Here is a 20,566-nt window from a genome sequence, read left to right as displayed (position 1 = left end):
GATGGGCGAGCCCTCGGTTCGCACACACAGAAGGGGGCTGCTGCTCTGCCCTCACCCTCCAGAACAAACATCGCAGTGGCTCCCTGCACCCGTGAGAGCACTCAGGATCCGCGCCCTCACCTCCAGCTCAGAGAAGCAGAAACTCCCACGCCAAGAGTTTTACTAACAGAGTCCCCAAAGCCTCTTTCAATTGTGCCTGGAGCCCTGGGGGGCTGGGAGTGCGGAGGGGGGATAGAGAGATTTGATCTCAGAAAGCAACAGCCTAAATTCTCCTTCTGAGAACAAAACGGCCTTTCCGCTCTCGAGGGAACCAGTGCGTGGTGAGTCGGGAGTGACACCTGGATCCCATAACTCTCGGAGATTTGCTCCCAGCCGGAGCTGTTTACAATTACAGACACCAAACCAGCATCAGATGGGCGGGAGATGGGCGCTTGCCCGCTGCGAAGCCAGGAGGTCAATGGGAAAAAATTATTTTTGTCAGTGTTGAGCCTTCATGTTTGGAACTTTTATCCAAACAATGGCCACGTTCTCATGCTCCCCCTGTGTGGGCACTGGTCCCTCTGATACTGGATTCCAGGGAACTTGCGATGGGGAGGGCGGGAGGAGCTGAGACTTTGATTCCAGCCCTCAGTGGTCAGCGAGAGGGTCACCGGGATGTTAAAGGACCCACAGAGAGAGGATAAGCGCTCCCTCTCCTGGGACCCCAGTCACCATGTCACTAACCTGCACTAGGACCGGGTAGGAGGGCGGGCAAGGTCCCAGGGTTAGCAAGGGGCTTGGGCCCTGAGGGTTGGGAAGGTGGCATCGTTTGCAGCGGCAACACTTTCTAAGGCCTGTTGAAGCAGCAGGGGCCCCACCCAACAAATTTCCACCCGGGTCTCCTCTTCCAGGAGGGAGGGAGATTCTGAGAGCAAGCCTCAGTTTCCCCGCCCTGACTCTGAGGTCACCAGCCTGTCCCGGGGAAACCTGGAGTTCTAGCCATGGCCATTCGAAATGACAGTCTGAGACCACCAGAGACCTGGGGACAAGGTGGGGGTGGGTGGCTCTGTCTCTTCTCTGGGTTTCAGTGGGAATCTCTCTTCTGGACTCACGATCCAAGAGACCTGAATGGAATTGGCAGAAAGAATCAGAGTGAAGAAGTGGGAGGAAGTCAAGAGGGGGAAAATAGGGGAACAAAAGGAAAGAGCAGGAAGGAGGAGAGAGTGAGAGCGTGCACTGTGTGTGCACCCAAGAGGCACCCAGCACTCACACTCGTGCGTGTGGTGTGTGACCCACCCCACCTGCTTTGGCCCAGGCTAACTTTCAGAGCATCTGGGATGTTACTGACTTGAGCCACCAACTCCAGTGGTTCAAACAGGAGTGGCTCCCTCAGGAGATCTCCAAGGGCTCCCTCCAGACACCTGGAATTGTCACAGTGTAACCATGTCACAGCCACACAATCACACTTGACTGCCAGCACACCATGGTCCGCAGCCACAATTCTGGTAACATCAACGGTAGGGACCCCATCTCTAAAACATGCTGGAGACATGCAACCCAACTCTGCCATGTCTGCCAAAGACCGGCTGCCCTGCATCAGGCATTCGTGCAGTAGGTGTGGGCTTGTTTCATTCTTGCGGCTTCTGCCCCAGATCTGCCACTTAGCATCCTTTATTTCCTCCCACATGTGCAGGGAACAGCCAATCAGAAGCCACAGGAAGCTTCCATTAACTGTGGTACCTAATGGTGGTGTCCATCTTTATTTCTTCAAAGAACGTGCTAAAAGGGGTGCCACAAAAGTCCCGACAATGCAAAGGGCAGTAGGGTGGTGACCATCACAAGCTCATAAGGAGTCTGGGATGGTGACTGAGAATATTGCCCCCGAGGACAAGACCATGAAGATAAAGATGCGATGCACCAGTAACTCCCACCCCAATACCAGGAACACGGAGCACCCTAGCGGAGTTCCTTCCAAAAGGACCACATTTGAATTTTAGTAAATCAGCTCAATATGTTCTAGGACTGTGGGTATTAAATAAAAGAAGTCAGTGAAACCTCCAAACAATAAGCCCATTCAACACAATCTTTTTTTTCTCCCCCCATCTGGGGACTTGAATACAGTGAACATGAATAAATCCTGTTGTGTAAAAACTGGGGGAGAAGAGAAGGGGGGTGGAGGGTGGAAGGAAATGGCAGGATTCCCGCTTGTTGGTCTAACAGGAAGGCTAAGACAGTCCCCAAAACCCAAAAGGATGTCAGTGTGCCAAGGCAGCCCAAGGGAGATGGCAGATGGCACAGCAGTCTGCAGTCCAGGTAAGGAGGCATCTAGAATCCCCCACCCATGTGCTCTCAGCTCCTCCTCTGCACAAGACAGCCCACCCATCCTTGCATGCAAACTAGAAGCGGGCCTGGGGCTGCCTGAAACCTGAACCTTCTTCGGTGGACCAGCCACAAGCCAGGCCTGACCCTGCATCAAGGAGGTTTCACTTCAAATAGGCACGAAAAATACTTCCTGCCTCTTCAACCTCCACCCCGTGCCCCAACAAAGTCGATACAATTATAACTAAGGATTGCACTGGCTGTTAGTCTGTAATTCGTCCAGAAAACTCCAGAACAGGTGGAGCAGACCTGCCTTTGTGGGTGACTAGTGTCTTGGACATGTTTGTGATTAAAAAGAGTTGCATGTGTGAAATTCTCGTGTGTAATTCATGGCTGAATGTGACCTGGGCCCAGCTGGTCCTCACGGATGGAAGTTCCACAGTGTTTCAACAGGCGGTGCTTAATGGAGATGCAAAGACAGAGACCTAGTTCCCCAGGGTGCGGAGCCAGACACCATTCACCTGAAGAACAGGCCCATTCGACATGGGCTTTGATTTTTTAAAAAATGGATACCTCTAACATCTTAAGACTCCATTAGGACCACCAACATGATACCTGGTTATTCTTTGGGGACCCCATATCTGATCCCCTGTCCTGGTGCAGTGAGGGCCAGTAATCCCACCCTTTCATCATGAGGCTTCTTCTTGCCTAGAAACAAGAGGACTGACCATTGACATCACATGGGACTAGGTACATTATTTTGATAAATCATGGTTTCTCCTCTCTCAAAATCAATCCTACCTAGCATAGACAAGCAGGATGCCAAAAACAAAAAGTCAACCAAGAAATAATGATGGTGCAGACTTGGGTGCTCAATTCCAACTCAATAACGTTACTGGCAAAAAAAAAAAAATGACTTGCAGAAAGGCTGCCAAAGTTAATGCATCAGATCCATGCATGGGTAGCAGCAGAGTCCCCACGGTGGGGACCTGGAGCTAATTCTCTGATATTCTGTGGCCCTCTTAGGCTCATCTGCTGCCTGGTCTTTAGGGGAGCTGCTTTCTCTTTTCTCCAAATAGAGGGAGAGATTCCACTGTCACACTGTGTATGCCTACTGGAAAAGTCCCTGGCATCTAGGATGCCACCAGCCATCAGCCCTCAGTCTTTATTTTGCAGAATTCTTTACCCTCTTCTCCTGTACCTCCAGCAACATGCAGGCACAGCCACGTCAAGACTCAGTTGCTGTTTACAACCTGCGATGACTGACCTTGAGCTTGATGGATCCTTTATCCTATGCCACAGCATCGTAAGCTGCTAGGGTGTTTTAAAAGTCAACTTTACTGAGGTGTAATTTACACAGAGAAAAAAGATCACCCTGTTAACTGTACAGTTCTGAGTTTGGACAAATACATATAACTGTGTAACCGCCACCAAAATAAAGATATTGAACATGTCTATTATTCCAAAAATGTCCCTCATGTCCCTTTGTGGTCACTCCTTCCCCAGCACTAGCCCTGGCAACTACTGATCTGTTTTCTTTCCCCATGGTTTTGCCTTTTCCACAAAGTCATGGACTCGTGCAGTGTGGAGCTTCTCGAGTCTGGCTTCTCTCACTTAGCACACTGCTATGTATCACTAGCGGTTAGTTATGATCTGCTAGTTTTTAAGCCTTGGACTTTCACTTTCTTAACAAAGAGACAAAATGATTGGCTCTAGCTCATCTTCACTATGGAGAAACCAAATTCCTGATTTAGAAGTTTTTAATAAAGCCGTGATCTGGCAAGAGACAGTGGTACGCACCATCTCAGTTAGCCTGGGACTAAGGGTTTTCCTGGGATGTGGGATTTTCAGTGGTAAACCAGGGAAGTCCCAGGCAAACCAGGACAGTCAGTCACCAATTTGAGAAAGCTACCCCCAAGGGTAGGACTGTACATTTGCCCAGCTTGGATTCCTTCTGGTGCACAGCAGGTCGCTCTGAGCCAACAGCTGACTCTCCTTTCTTGGTTTAATCGCAAGCAGAAGGCTGATTTGCAATCTGTTGGGGCTGGGCTTCTGTATAAGTTCACCACACCCCGCCAGCACTGCAGCTGCTGTCCAGGTCCCTGAGAGGGGCTGGAGGAAGTGAGAAGAGAACTCAGGGGTGTGCTCAGAAAACAGCAGGGCAGGGCTTCGACTGGCACGGGTGCTCTTCCCTTCCCCTCCCTAACACTTAACTCTCACCTAGAGATGCGACACCAAAGTGCCCCAGCCTCATTCTGCTTTTGCACCAGTCCAGTGTAATGCATTCAGGGTAAGGCTGGCTCCTCCTGTTTTTGTATTCAATTTCTCCCTACTCCCCCCTCAGTGGGGTTTTATGTTAGTTTGTTTTTGAGACTATCTAGGGAGAAGGTGACAGTCACGTGATAGAAAATTAGTAAAAGTCTCAAAGCCATTATTAGAATTTAAGGGTCTTTTCTATATAAACTTACTGAGGCATCAAAGAAAAGTCGGGCAGGACCTGGATGTGGCTTAAGGCTTAAGAAAGAGTAATTCCTCGCCTATCTCCTCCTCCGCTGACATGCATGGATCCTGGTCTCTGGGAGGCTGGGATGCCTGGGAACTGGATAAGCAACCCCAAATCAGCTTTCCCAACAGCGTTGAAAAGCACACAGTGGACAGAGCTGGTGCCCGAATTAACTGTGAGGTGGGCGGAACTGGGGGGGGCAGTCAGAGCCACATCACAGATCTTGGGGTATCTGCTCCCCTGTATTAACTGAACATTCCCCTTCTCAAAGTATTTACCACCAGCTCTTACAAGTTATTCCACCAAGCGGCCTGAGAGGCAGATTAGTAATCATTATCCTCACATGTACACATGAGGAAACAAGGCGCAGAAAGATTAGTTGACTTGCCCAAGGTCGCACAGCGAGTTAGTGGCAAAAGCCAGATTAGAACCCCGAGCCCCTGAGTGCCCAGGCCGGCGTGCAGCTCCGTGATCTCCCTCAGACATCCGCCCAGAGCGTGGGCAGAGCCGGGTCTGTGCCCCGGGAGCCCCGGAGGCCAGGTGAGCTGCTGCAGAGGGCACAGACAGGCTCATACTCACAAGCGGAAACCTGCAGGATCCTTCTCTGTACCACCAGACAGCAACACCCCTGTGCTGGAACAGACAGAAATAAGGCTCAAGTCGGGAAAGCCATGGGCAGCCACAGGGGCTTGCATCTCCACTTCCAGAATTTGGCTTTGAGATTTTGCTTCATTTCCCTTTGTGAACCAGGTCTGCTCTGGAGGGCTAGAACAGGGGGAATATGCACTCTCTTTGCCTGGAACTCATTCACTCCCCCATTCCCCAATCATGTCCCAAATGCCTGCTATGTGCCTGGAGTGTGCCAGGGGCTGGGGAGGGACACATGGAAGGGAAGACAAAGTCCCTGTCTTGAAGGAGTTCAGCCTAGCAGGGGAAATGGACACACACACATATAAGACAATGTGATGCTAATTCAACAAATATGTATTGAGCACCTATGATGTGCCAGGCATTGATGAGGCTGCAGTAAGACAGTGAGGAGACACAAGGGATGTCAGGGGAGGCTTCCTGGAGGAAGAGACATGTGGGCTAGGTCCTGAAGTTTAACTGAGCAGCTAGTCCCTTCCAAGCCAAAGGAATGCTAATAAGAGTCTGAAATTACTCTGGACACTTCTATCTAAATAAAACCTTGAACCAGAATTCTACCCTTTAGAAACCCAATTGTCAAAGATATTGAATCCTATTTCTGACCTTCCAGACTGGTGCTTTCTGTAGGCCCCAGTTGACTTGTCTCTCAAATGGGAGTAAACGATCCTCTGTGTTTCAGAGGGTGGCTCTGGGTTCTGCTAACAATCTTTGGAGACACAGTCACAAAAAAGTCCTCCAAAAAGGAATTCCTTACATGGCCTATGGCATTCCCTTTCCCACTAAGCCTGCGACTCTCCAGCTTTCAACAGGAAATTGGTTTTATTTATAAGAATCACAATCCTAAACTGACCTTTGCTGGGCTCTCCACCCACAGTCCCTCCCTCACTTCCCCCTCCTCCAAAAGACACATCCTCCTCCCAGAGATTCTTCAGTGGCCACAGAGCAACTAGCATTGGAGAGGCACTGGAAAGTCAGATAGAGACTGCTTCCTAGAGGGGGAAACTGAGGCCTGGAGAACTCAGCGAGTGGGCCAAGGAAACGGTACCCATCCGAGCTGCTTTCTTCACTGCTGTGACTGCTGTCCTTCACGTCTCAGCTGGGCTCTGGACAGAGCATGCCATCTCTCCTTGGCGAGGGGAAAGTCTCCCTTCTCTGAATGACAGGAGTCTTTAGAGAAACATTTCCTGTCATTAAAGGGACTTGGAAGAAAACTGGCACAGCTTCCTAAGCTTTGAAGCTCCTTGGCCCCTCCTGGCCCTTTAACTGTGCTGAAACCAGCCTGGTTCCCAGAGCTCCCACCCCTTCAGCAGAGGGGAAGGGCCCCAAGAAGAATTCTCCCACTCTGCTTGGCCTTTCAACACCAGAAGTGACCTCTCCATATTTCTGTTTCAGACCATTTCATTGCCACGGCAGCAAGGGCTCCCACACAACTTCAAAGTCAGGAGGGCTTAGGGTCAAGTACAATGAGCAAACCCTGAGCTCAGGATTCTAAAGCAGCACATTTGAGATCATTTTTAAGCAGTGTTCCCATAGGCTTTTAAAGCCTCTAATAGCTCAAGGTGAATTACAGATTTCTGCAGGTATTACAAGATTTGGTTAAGGCATATCATGTGAGTAGGCAGGGGGTATCCATTTCACTCCACACTTGCTTTTACTTTTCCAAGTGAGGAATATGTGTGTATAACTACTTTTTTTTTCCTACATTGACTTTTTTTTTTTTTTTTTTTAGGAAATATGGTTCTCAACTTCAGCAGCACATTAGAATCACCTGGAGACCTTTAAAAAAATACAGTGCTCAAGCTGCACCTCTAGACCAATTAAATCAGTATGGCTTGGGTGGGACATTTACTTCCACGTTTCTGTAAGCTCCCTGGATGATTCTATGTGCAGCAAAGGTTAAGAACCACTGCTTTTGGTAGAACTTCAACAGGGGAAAATCTGAGGTCCTAGGCATGGAAAAATGACAAATCCAGATGATTCCTGAAGGTTGAGTGAATATTATCAATCTGCCCATCTCTTGTAATTAGTTTTTCTTTTTCAGACCTTCCCTGACCACAGATACTAGGATTCCCATACAAGCTTTGAAGTGTTTTACTGGCTTGACTCTTTACAGTTTATATCTGCCTCCAGTGCCCTGGAGCTAAGTGGGGAATCAGGAGATCAGATCCAGAAATAAAAGAATACATGAAAAGAATGATTATACTTTCAACCAATGACTGTGGTCCAAATTGAAGTCTGAATATCTCAACCAGGCCTGTTTGGATCCAAGTGTGATGCAATTTTAGGAAGCTTCCTCATGGACGTTCCAAGTGCAATCCACAGATAGTAGGTCAGTCACATTTGGCCCTGGACACACTCACCAGCTGGTAGAGCAGTAAGAACCAGAATCCTTGACCACATGCAGCGAGTTCAGCCAATGGGCTCACACACAGCGACACAAGGATGCTCATATGATAGTCATAAATACGTAAACACTCAACCATGAACCTTCTCAAGGCACCCTGTAGGAGCTGGCGCCATATCCTGGATATTTGTAAGGATCATACTGCTTATTCGACACCAAAGAGATTCACATACAAGACATAGCCACTTTACCATCACTATTTATGGCAACGCTCATAAAAGCACCATCGCCCTGGGAAGAGACTCCCACGCTCCTTGTTGCTGTGGAGAGCCACGGATATCTAGCAGAGTATCTTGGAAGGAACTGGGAAGAAAGTCCAGAAGTGTTTCTGCATTAGACATAGGGTGATATCCCAGCTACCCATTATTTCCAGACCTCTCTTTACATACGACAAGACAATGGAAAATCAGCCCAGAGCCTAAAAATGATAGGGTATTTTTGGAGGATGTACAATCTGTAACAGGCAGGCTGGGGAACATGGAAAAAACAATTTCTCCTACATCAACTGCTTTATAAGATTTCCAAATTAGAGAAAACATTTTGAGATTCTGAATACAGTGAAAAGGCATCCCACTTATCTGGGAGAAGGAGAGCTCAAAATTGGAAATTTAGAAGCACAGGATGAAACATTTACACAACAAATTTTAAAAGTGTCACACATAATAAGAATTTTTCTTTACAATATTTGTTTATGTTCTGAGAGCCCAAGTGAAACTTACTTTCTCATTTATTAATAACTGTTGTTTAAACCATTATACCTCGTCATTCCATAACAATTCAATCTTAACTTTTAAAAAAAGCCCCAATTTTGGACAAACAAGAGGATACTACTGATTCTAGTCAGAGTTGCACTGTTAATCAGAGACTGGGCTTCATTTTGCACAAACCAACTTTTCCATTCACTGAGTGTTCAAAGTACAATGCATCTGCCTCTCGAGAAATGGGGAATTCTACATCCCCAGAGGGGGAAAAAAATCCCCAAATTTCTCAGTGAAAGGTATAGTAAAAATATTAGCAGCCTGACACAAGGGAGACTTGAAATAAGGGAAGATTTTTCTCATTGAGTCGAACACTGGAATCCAGATAATTCTCAAGTTTATCTCCTTATCACTCTCTCTCTGCCTGATTATACTGCACCATTAGGAGGCAGATACACATCACCGAAAACATAAACACTCTGAACTGGACACTACATTTCCTTCAGTTGGCAAAAAGCCTCTAACTGAGCCTTTTCAGAAGGTGGGAGGATTTTAAGCTGACTAGAGAGAAAGATAACCAACAAGATTTTATCAGGTCAAGGGCCAAGTTAAAAGCTATTAATACAAAAACCTTCTCACAACAATGGGGCATTTGGAAAGGAAACCCCCAATGTTATCATTTGCCCTAGCTCAGAAAGATTAATATGCTGATTTGAGAAAGTAGCTTGCAACCCCCCCTCCCCTCAACCTGGAGCTAACACCCCTCAGCTTCACAACTGGGGAGCTGGAAGGGACCCCCCAGGCCAACACTTCCTGTCAGGCTGAGTCTAGGCCTGAGTACCCTGAGCGGGTCCCTCCCAAAAGGCGGAGGGGCCGAGGTCGGGGAGAGCGGGACAAACTGCCATTTTACAAGGAAAGGGACTGTGGCTTCCTCAAGCGTTCGGGACCGCATAAGGGCGCATTCAGGCGCTCAGGCACAAAACTGATGTGATCCCAGCAGAATTTGAGAGGAAAAAAACTACCCAGTTAGAAATGTGAGAGAGGCCCCAGGAAGGGTTCAGAGAGAGAAACCAAAGGTGTCCAATGAATTTAATCGTGTCCCGCCCCCGAATCCTCGCCGGCTTCCGTGCGGTCCGCAAAGACCCTTCCTTCATATGTGAAGCGCTGTCTGGGATCTGGCCCTTTCGCCCTCTCCAGTAACCGGGTGATGCACACGAGAAAAAGCAGTGAAAAAGTCCGAAGACGTTACTATAGTTTAGGAAACAAAAGCCAGTCCCAGAAGGTCCCTTTATGTCAGTTTCAGAAATAAGAAACCGTCGGGAGCGAGATTCCTTGGGACTCTGAGCATTCTCCTTTATAACTCTCTCCCAGGGGAAAACAAATATAGCAACAGTATTTCCTCTCGCAGGTTTGGCCGAGACCAGCCCGGCGCAAGAGAGCGCAAGAGGTTTTTCCAAAGGAAAACCGGGTGGGGGGCGCCAGCGGAGCCCCACTGAAGGGGCAGCCCTCTGAGCTCCCTGAGCCCGGGGGCTCCGAGCACGGGCGCTGGCTGGGAACCCGGCACACCGGGGACGGCCCGCCCACCGGGGTTTGGCCAAGATCCCCGGCCCGGGCCAAACCCAAAGCTCGCCCAGCTGCGCACTGGGCTAAGCCTTCCGGCCGGGCCGCCTCCCAGCGCTCCACCTGCCAGACACCCCTCTCGGCCCCCACCCCTCCCCTGCCTAGGGGTGGGGGAGTAGATAAAGGCTCCGAGAGAAAGGGTCACCAAGCGGCCGGGCGTTTGGGGAGACCCGACTTGGTCCAGACCGGAGCTGCGCGCCCGCCCCACTGCCCAAGCGCTTTTCCCGGAGCAGGCTTTTTCCCGGGGTCTGCAGGAAGTCCCCGGCCCGGCGGGCGCCCGGGCGAAAGGGCCCCACAACTCGCTCCTTTGCCCCCAGCATCGCGACACGGTTCCGATCTTATTCGGGGGCTCCTCGGCCCCAAGCATCTTTCCCCGGCGGCGGGACTGGGGGTTGGGGGCCGCCGGGCGCACCCTCTCTCCTGCAACAGGTGAGAGGCTCCGCCACGCCCCCCACTGCCGACCCCCGCCTCCCGCGCCCGGGAGGGTGCAAGAGCCCGGGCCTCGGCCGCCACCTAGGAGCCCACCCGCCCGGCCCCCGGCCCCGCGGTCGCCCCCTCTTCGGCCCAAGTCCGGGCGGGGCGGGGGCAGCCGGCTCTGCTCACCTGAGTCCCGGCGGGACAGGCCCTAGCCCTGCTTCCCCGCGCCGTGCTGGGCGGGAAGGGAGTGGGTGCGCGCCGCGGGAACCCCGCGCCCTCACCTTTGTACCGCTCCATCGGAGTCCCTGCGTGCGCTGCCCGCGGCTCTGCTCCGGCGCTGCGCTCTCAGCGCTCGGCTCCGCGCCCGGCCCGCCGCGCTGGCCCCTCCCCGTGAGGTCACGCTCGCGGCCGGACCTCCTGGCGCGGCCGCCGGGGGCCCTCGGACCGGGCGCCGCCCCTGCCCCGGCCCCCACGGGGGATCTCCGCGGCCCGCCGGGGCTGAGCGTCCGCGCTCCAGTCCCAGCGCACCAGGGCCCCGCTGCCCGCCCCTGGCCCCTGGCACTCCCTCCGAGTTGGGGCCCCGGGGGCGGCCGGGTGGAACGAGACTGGACGTCCCCAAACCGTGGGGGAGGCTCCGGGAGGGCCGAGCTCCAGTGAGGCCTCCAAGATCTTGTTTCCCCCGCTGCGTGGGTTGCAAACCCACTGCCTGGAGGAGGAGACTGAGGCCTGAGCCGGGAAGCACAGACTTGCCTAGAACGCCTCCTGCCGACCCTCTAGGCCAGCAGGCTTTTGCCCTTGGCCTTCCTCCAGGGCGGCACGGGGCAGAGGTGGGGGCGTGAGCCTGCTCCGTTCCTTTCGGGATTGCTCCCGCCCTCCTGCAGCTTCTCTGGCAGCTGCTGCCGATCGCACTCACATTAGGGCGCGTGAAAACATCTACTTGCCGCCTTCCACCTGCGCCTGGGTTCCTCGGGGCGCCACTGCTCCAGACTCTCCGGAGAAGGCCTAGAATTTTCTACGGCCAACTCGACAAGTCAGGGGGCGCCCAGTTCCCTGTCTCTCCACCTGCGCTGCCTCCACCAAACGACACACTGCCATCCTTTACCTTTGGCCGCCCGTGCCTCTGGTCCCTTAACACTCCCAAGTCTTCCCCGTCCTCCCCCCACCACCGCAGTTTTCCTTTAAATTTTTTTTTTTGTTTCCACTTAAAAATCTCAATCATGGTTTGTGCTGGATGCCTAGTTTCTTAACAAGTTCCCCAACTTCCTTGAAGGAACATGTAAGGAAGATCTGTTGTTATTGTTGTTTTCTAAAAGACGTCTTAATTCTTCCTTAGATCAGCAGGTTTAGCGCTGCTGTTTGGAGGCCTTTCGCCCCGGTAGTCTGCAGAAATGTTTCCCTTAGTTAGTTACATTAGCAGCTCACGGGATGGAGCCCTCCGCACAAGCCAGGCGTGGCGCTAAGGGCTGCACGTGCACTGCCTTTTAGTTTTTCCAATAACCCTGAGATTTGAGTATTATTATCATCTCTTTCACACAGCTGAAGAAACTGAAGCTTAGGTTAAACAACTTGCCCCAAATCACACAGCTAGAGAAGAACCCAGCAGGCATTAAACTCAGGTCTGTCTGTTTCCAAATGTTTGTTTACAAAACTTCCCTCAGTTCGTAGGAAGTGCCAGGCTGTTTGCTACCAACCCCTGGAGGGCACAGACCAGTGAACAATGACAGCGCAGCCAGGTAGCAGTTCTGATGAGACAGAAGCAGGAGGGATTCAGGAACCCAGGGGAGGGGGATGAACCAGACTGGAGAAACCAGGTATGTCTTCTAGAAAGGGGTGATGGCTGAGCCGAGTTGTAAAAGATAAGTTAGAGTTGGTGAGGTCACAGGAAAGGGGGAGAGAGTGCAGCCTTCTGGGCAGAAAGGACACTGGGGACAGAGGCAGGAAGGTGAGCCATTGCAGAGTCCAGCAGTTCTGTGGCTGAAGCCAAAAGGGAGAAGCCAGGAGTGAAAGAGGTGAGGTTGGAGGGGTGGGCACAGCACTGCTCCGGGGCCCAGAGAGTGGAGCTGAGGGCAGGGGATTGGGCAGTACTGAGGAGTGTGGGTGCCGGGGATCCCCCCGGGGGCTGAGTGGAGGCTGGAGCACAGGAGGTGTTGCACCAGCCAGGTGAGAAGTCATCGGTGTGGTAGAAAACTGGATAGGGAGGATAGGACTGATGGCAGAAGCATTCCGGAAGTTGTGCCTGGGCACAGGGTGTGAGGGAGGAGGAAGAGCCAAGAATGATCCTGCAGTTTCCAGCAACTCGAGTGATCGGGTGGATGGTGTCTCCCAGCCCTCAAATATTACCTGAGATCCTGCAACGTGCCAGGTGTTACCAGGCGCTGCAGACAGAGGATGAGGAGGGTGGACGAGGTCCTGCTCCCATGGGCTGCTGTTGGGGGTGGGGGAGGGGACAAGGAGCAGGAAAAGAGAGGAGCATCTCTGGGTCAGAGACAGAGAAAGGACCGCAGCTTGCGGGGGTGGGGGAGTGAAGGGCACCTCCAGCGAAGCAGGAGCCCTGCTTCCAAGCCTTCAAGCTTATCCCCGTACATCAGCACCTCTTCCACAGGGCTCATGAGGGGTCAAGAAATAGAAAAGATGGAGGTTGTGGCTGATGTCTCAGGGGTCAGAGGACAAGAATTAGTGTTCAGCAGGCCTCATGCAAGCTAGAACTAGAAAATGGGGCAGGACAGAGAGTTATTCCCTTTTTGTATTCCCCTCTTCTCTCTCCCTCTCCCTCCCTCCCTCCCCTTCCCCCCTCCCTCCCCTTCCCCCCTCCCTTCTCTTCCCCACCTTGCAAAGGCCCCAACCTCAACCTGGCTCCCACCCTCCCTCCTGCAGTGTCTGCAGACTATTATCAGTGGGTCCTGGTTTTCTTTCAGTTTCTCAGGGAGAATCTGATTGTGCAGCTCATGATTTTGAAATAAGCCTCAAGTCGCTGGTCCAAGCTCTGGCAGTCAGCTGGGGCCGGCAGGGCCAGGTTACCAGGTCCCACTTAGCGGGTATTCTTTTTGAACTGACCCTCCCACCAGGGAGAAAGAGGGGCGGGGGTCGGCTGGTGCTGACCAGTGTGGGTGTCATAGGAGCAAAATGTAGCTGTTGAGCCATCTCCATTCTACAAATGAGGAAGCAAAGAAGTTACAGAACTTGCCCAAAGGCTCAAAGTTAAGCACTCTCTTTCAAAACTAGGACTCAGAAATGACGACGTTTCCTGACTCCCAAATCCTGTGCCCCATAGTTTAGACGTTCCCACGGCTCCAACTGGACAGGGTTTGCCCCAGCGGGTCCTCTGGTGGCCATACTCCTTGAGCACTTCCCGTCACCGCAGCCCCCTCTCTGCCAGTGGGGGCAGCTCGATATCTCCATCTTGCCTGTTCCAGCCTCTTTAATTACCTCTTCCCTAAATCGTCTGTTGTTATTGATGGAGACTTGGCAAATCCCAGAGTCTCTAGACAAACAAAAATCAATCAGAAATGTATGCAGAGTGAATTTAAAATTGGAATTCACAGCCTTTTCCAAGAACAAAACTGAAAAAAACACTACTTAAAATCATCAATAGGAATCTCAGGCCTGTGGAAGCTCAGCATGGCTTCCTTCCTCTCCAGAACCTGGGTGTAGTTTAACCCCTTGTCTTCAGTGGCTTTGCAACTTCCACACGGGGCTCACTGACATTCCTTGAGTTTCTGGCCTCAGGCATCAGATGATCTGGTTTCTAGCTCATTCTCAACCCTCTGGGTGCTACAACTGACCCTACCCCAGATCCACAGGATCAGAAATGGGCTATTCTGATGCAGATAGATAGTCTTGAAACCAAATTTAATAATCCCACCTTGGAGTCTAGGTAGTGGGTGTTTCCACGGAGCTCATCTGGGGGTAGGGGAGCTTCAGGCCCACTGGTATGTCTGCAGGAAGAGAACTGAACACCAAGCAGCCTGTTCTCCTGTCATTCTTTTTTGTTGTTGTTGTTTTCCTTTTCCTTTAAAATAGGAAGAGGATCTTGCTATGTTGCCCAGGCTGGTCTCAAACTCCTGACCATAAGTGATTCTCCCATCTCAACCTCCCAATTTGCTGAGATTACAGGCATGAGCCACTGCCTCCAGCCTCTGGTCATTCTTAAACCAACTCAGCAGCAGAGATGTTTCTTCAAACACAAGGGGGTGTCTCCAACTGGGGCAATGAGGAGGGGGTGCTCACCAGAATGCAATTCCTTTACCAACTTTATCCTGTCTGATTCTCACAATGATCCAGGCAACAGATAGTATTCCCCCCATTTCACAGGTGGGCTCCACTCCTCTAAGACTCTGAAGTTGAAGGCAATATGGCATAAAGTGAATGTTTTTTAAATCTGAGTGGTTGACACCTGAGTGTTTTTTATATTATCCACTGAGGACCACTGGCTGGGGCGCAATCCTCTCACAGTTTTACATTTGAGGACACAGAGGCCTGGGATCTGGAAGTCAAAGTGTTCACCAAATACCCAGGTCACTGAGCCTCTAGGCCAGTATTTCTGAAACACTCCAGAATTTTTCAAACAATAAATATCTGGCTTCAAGCAAGCAAGTAAGTAAAGGCTGAGAGGACAAGGAGGAGAGAAGGGGAGGCCAGGGAGGGCTCCTGGGTGCCCCTCTGAGCCAGGTTCTGTGCCAGAGTCCGTAGCCAGTGACGTAACAGGGGAAAGAAAGACATGCCAGCACCGTCCTCCAGCCCCACGGTGGCTTCACCTCCACGTCCTCCCAGGCACGGCCCACACAGGCGGGTTGTCAGGCCCACAAACTGGGGTGAGTATGGTTGCTTGTAGCTGCACCTCTAGGAGAGTTTCAGCTTAGAAAACCAGTCTATTCTGGTCAATATTCCTATAATGATTTAGTTTATGTAAAGAGGCTATTTTTGTAAATTTCTTTATAATATTCCTATGAAGTAAACAAAAGGTGACTTTCTAGAGACCTACATAATTGAAGAGCAAAGAACACGAGCATGTCAGTTTTGGAAGCAGTGGATACAGAGCATTTGTATTCAGACGGACCCTCCTTTCATACAGAGAGGCTGGTGGTTCTGAAAATGAGTGTGCTTGCCCGGGTCACGCTGTGGTTCAAGGGCTCATGGCCCAGCAGTCAGGCCTCCTTTCTGTGGCCTGAGTGTCCCAGGCCCTCCTTGTCCGTAGGATCATGGACGGGCAGGCTGGTGGGTTTCCTACTCCCCATGCAAAGGTTGAGCCCTTCACTCACGGCTCTGCAGGCCCCACCCTTCCCTCTCCCACTCTGGAAAGCACACTGGATGCTTTTGTGACACCCTCACCCTGCAGAGCTAAATATGCCGTTCCTCATTCTCCAGAAGATGTCAAGGACTGCCCCTTCCTCACCACCTTTCTCACTTTCCTCCTGAAGCCCGCATCCAATGCTTAGCTAACCCGCTCTTAATTAACAGGTAGGATTCTCAGACTCTCAGCTGCGTCTCCTCTCTAGTACATTGGGGCTGGGGGAAGCAAAAGGACAAATTCTGTAGTTATCTTCCCACCAAAACCAGAGGTTCTGTGACCCAATGGGCAGACGCATCCTTGTTCCGTCTTTTTCTTTCATCACTTCCCGCTTGGCTTTGCCTAACACTTTCGCTGGCCACCTATAGGCCCTTCACCTCCCATTTCCTACCGTGATTTCCAACCTGTGGGTACAGAACATTTCAGAGCTGTTTGGAAATGTGGAATCAGTAGTGAATCCAACCATGGGGCCTGACATTAAGGATCCATGAACCCAGAGAGATGCCAGCACCTGCCCAAGGGGCCCAAAGCTGGCAAGCCGCAGCGCCGGCCCAGAGCCCAGACACGGTGTCCCAGCAAGGGCTTCCCTTCCATCTGCTTCTCCTCTGGGCCCGGCCACCCCTTCTCACTGGGGAGTCCTAACCCTTGTCATCCAAAGTCGTACAACTCCACTGCAATTTGCCTGACTTCCGGTTCCTGGGAAGTTGCCAGGGTCTTGATCTTGGGTTCACTTCCTTGATTTTTTTTTCTCTTATTCTCTTTTGCTGACTCTTCCTGTAATTGCTAAGATCATAATTTCTCAGATGAGACTCAGGCAGAAATGCAGCTGGACCAGAACTGGCAGCTCCACAGGTTCCCCAGAGTCCCCAGACCAGGGGACCTTGGAGAGGAATCATTGCTTCATGCCTGGAAGCAGGGAGCACTTCCTCATCAGCACAGCAGTGCCCTTTGCCTTCCGGGGTGCCCTTTCCCTTCCGGGGTGCCCTTCCCCTCCTCTGCAGACCTTCCAGAGCCAGCCCAGAGGCCCTCCTCCTCCATTAGGGCATGCTAGAATTTCTTGAAAGCATTGAAATATCGAAAGGATTCTTGAAATCCTGTAACACTTTTAATCAAGATTTATTTGTTATTTAATAACAGAAAATAAAGACCACCTTTCTAAATCTTCTCTCTCCAAACGGACTGTAGTAACATGTGAACAGGAGCTCAACATGGGCCCCTTGGCAGCCAGTTGGGGCCAGCAAACCTCCTGCAGTTGGGTTTATGGATTTGTTGTTGGCCATAGACCTGCCACAAGCTCGTAGCACTCATTCTGAGTCACCCACCTCTCTGCACTAGGTGCTTCCCCGGTGCACTCAGCTTCCCGAGGCTGCCTGGGCCCACACCAGGCCAGAGTGCTCAGTTCTCTACTCCTGCTCTGTTTAGCACAGCTGAGCTCTTCCAGCTCTCTCTCTCCTGGCTTGTGTGCTGGCTGCTGCTTCTTCCAGCTCCCAGGTGGACTCTCTTTGGATCCCTTTTCCCATGGTTGGATGAGTGGATGGAGCAAAATGTTAAGCCACCTTTTCACTAAAGCCTCGATTGAGCTAAGGGGTGCAAACAGGAAGAAACCACTCCGGGGATTGCTTGGCCCAGTCTTGCAGAAACAAGATTGTATTAGTATCCAAGTAAAAGAGGTGGGCAATGAAGGGGCTCGGGCCAAGCAGCCCCGCGGAGGTGGGAGGGGAGGAGAAGGTGTCCGGAGGGCACCGGGCATGCGCCCGTGTGACCCCTGTGTGCTGCTTGCAGCTCACCCATCTGCCTGCCCGTAGCCTCACAGTATGCATTTTCCTTAAAAGTGCTGATCTAATTCACACCCTCATTTTCAAGGTTGGAAACAGGTGCTGAGAAATGGTGGCTTACTAGAGCCACGTGAGCAAGCTGTGGGCTGGACTTTGGGCCCCCGGCTTGCCGGCCACTGTACTGACGGGACACCTGGGGTAACCGTGCTCCTCCACGATGGGAGACCCTGCCGCATCTGGCCAAGGCCCCAGGTCCTGCCTTCTGCTCGGAGACAGCCTGGCTGAAGCCCCACACGTGCCCACAGATCGTTCACAGAGGGAGTGAATGGACCAGTGAGGCCTTCTCAATGGGAGCAATAGCGCCCCCAAGGGGACAAAGGGTGGATCTTGTGGGAGGGTGAAAAACATCTTACATACAATATATAAACATGCACACACAGTAAATAGATATACAGCATATCTGTGGCACTAATATAAAATTTCATGGAGGAGCAATTAGGACAAAGTGTCTAAGAAGACTCCCAGAGCAGGGAGGAGATAAAGAATAAAAGGTTGAGAATCGCTGGAATAGGGGCTCAGGAGTCTAGGTTAGAACCTCCCCTCCACCTCTTTCTAGCTGGGGGACCCTTGGGCAAGTTACTTAACCTTTCTTTATCTCAGCTTCCCCCTCAGTCAAATGGGAATGAAAATTCCACTCACCTCGGTGGCTGCACTGAGGATGATGTGAGATAACATATGTAAAGAACTTAGCTCAGGGTCTGGCACATAAGGTCACAACAGATATAAGATGCAATAGTTATTAGGATTGCTGAAAGTGAGGAGGTCTTCCCACCAATGCAGTAACATGATGAGAATTGCTTAGGCCTCCCGTGGCAGAGAGAACAGAGCTACCAGTTGTTCCAATAGCAATCGTCCCACACGCAGAATAGTCCTGCTCGGTACCAAGTATTGGAATTGGTGCTGCCATCTACCTACCCACACAGCTAGCTACACTCCACCTAGCTAAGCACGGTGCCAGGTGCTTTGTTGGATAATAAGCTGCATAAATCCCTTAAGAGACTTAAAGCCCCAAAGGGGAGACAGGAAACTATTATCACTGGCAAAACAGCCTAATCTAAGCCAGTGATTCTCAAATGTTTACTTGTATAGGAATCACCTGGGGATCATGTTCAACTTCAGATCTGGTTCAGTAGATCTGGGGTTGAACTGGAAAGTCTGCATTTCTGACAAGCTCCCAGGTGATACCAACGCCACTGGTTTAAACCATAATTTAAGGAGCAAAGTCTGAAATGAGCTGCTCTTTCCCACAGTTAACCAAACTCAGGATATGGTGTTTTCCTTTCTCTGCTGATGGCTGCATATTATTTTCAAATCTTACGGGGCTCACAATAAAGTGTCTAAAAGATTTCACGCTGGTAAATTCTAGAACAAAATCTTCAAGGAGAGTTCATCCTGCAACCTGGAGTCACAACGGGTCTCTAAGTATTTTGAACACCACGTTGCCATGAGATCGCTTCAGTGCTCCTGCTGGATCACAGGGCTATCCTTGTTTTTCTTTCCTGATCAAAATACTTAGGAGGAAGGACGGGGAAAGAGGTACAGAGAAGAAGAGAGGGAGGGAGAGAGAGGAGAATCATTGTAATGCAACTTCCTGACTTCCTTGGGGAAACAGCCAAAGGTAACCATGCTTTCTTCTGGCAGAAACAACTGAGAGAATAGAATATAAATGGGAATCATTCACAGAGGAACCCCTCACGGGGCAGAACATTTGAAACCAGGCCACTGTAACTGTACAGTGCCTACGGATCCCCTCCTGTTACTAGATTAGAATTTTGGGTATAATTCAAGTCATGTTTATGGAAGATCTCAGAGTGGAGGAGTTCAGGATGTGGGGTTCAGAGCCAAGCACAGGCAGCTCCTAGATGGCAACAAACAACAATGTTTTTTAATTAATGCATTTGAGGAGCCGTTTCCTCGGAAGAAGAGTAACCTGTTAGCACATAAAGATTGGCCATTTGGACTGTTCAGAGAATGGAGTTGCAAGTGTGCTTGGTTGTGGATTTGTTCTTTGATATACCCCATTGCCTTGAGGGCTTGCTATGGTTGGAATGTGTTCTCCAAAGTTCACATGTTGGAAGCTTAATCTTCAACGCAACTGTGTTGACAGTTGGGACCTTTAAGAGGTGATTAGGTCACAGGGTTCTGCCCTCAAGCATAGAATTAATGGCATTATTGGGGGAGTCAGTTCCTGATGAAAAGGATGAGGTCAGCCCCTTTCTCTCTTACTCTCTCTCTCCCTTCTGCCTTCCAGCGTGAGATGACACAGCAGGAAGGCCTTTGCCAGATGCCGGCGCCCTGTTCTTGGATTTCCCAGCCCCCAGACCTATGAGCCAATTAAATTTCTGTTCATCACAAATGACCCAGTCCCAGGAATTCTGTTAAAGCAGCATAAAACAGACTAAGACAGGGCTCTTGGCAGATTTCTATCCTACCTCCTACAACTATTATTTCTTAATTCAAACAACAACTGGAAACACCAAAGTGCTGGGTTTATTAGAATCTGTGGTCCAGCCAATAGGCGGGCCTCCTTGGGGTGGGGTGTAAAAGTGGGACAGTCCTGGGAAGCTGTGAGAAAGGTTTTCCTGACTGGGAATCCCATCTCGATTCAGATGTGTCATTCAGACTGTAGAGTCAGAGTGCCTGGGTTGGAATCCCACGTGTGTCATTTATAACCCATGTGACACTGGGCACATTTCTTCATCAAATGAAATGAACAAATGGGGACAATAACCATACCTACTTCATAAACATGTGAGAATTCTGTAAAAGATGCACATGAAGAACTTAGCATAATGTTGGCATGGAGTGAGTGATTAAAAATGGGAGTGAGTGAATTTGGAAAGTGCTCAAGTCATG

The 20,566-nt window shown here is 50.8% G+C and overlaps 1 protein-coding gene across 6 annotated transcripts in view; it reads right to left on the bottom strand.

Moving 5' to 3' along the window:
- Window positions 1-10,954, bottom strand: part of AFAP1L2 (actin filament associated protein 1 like 2) — a 92,429-nt gene extending 81,475 nt beyond the window's left edge. For 5 of the 6 annotated variants that reach the window (XM_045568837.1, XM_045568839.1, XM_045568838.1 and 2 more), the window contains exons 1-2: window positions 10,870-10,917; window positions 5,381-5,434 (exon numbers count right to left, since the gene is read on the bottom strand). In XM_045568837.1, the coding sequence (XP_045424793.1) occupies window positions 5,381-5,434; window positions 10,870-10,885 (70 nt within the window). In that variant the 5' untranslated portion in view covers window positions 10,886-10,917. Of the gene's footprint in view, window positions 1-5,380; window positions 5,435-10,869 lie in introns of all 6 variants that reach the window. The other variant, XM_045568841.1, reaches the window with a different exon arrangement.
- Between the last annotated feature and the right edge of the window lie 9,612 nt (window positions 10,955-20,566).

This window comes from Lemur catta, chromosome 14 (assembly GCF_020740605.2).
Source record: "Lemur catta isolate mLemCat1 chromosome 14, mLemCat1.pri, whole genome shotgun sequence".
In the NCBI taxonomy this organism is placed as follows: domain Eukaryota; kingdom Metazoa; phylum Chordata; class Mammalia; order Primates; family Lemuridae; genus Lemur; species Lemur catta.
The sequence above is the reverse complement of the archived record's forward strand: the minus strand, read 5'-3'. Positions and strand labels throughout refer to the sequence as shown.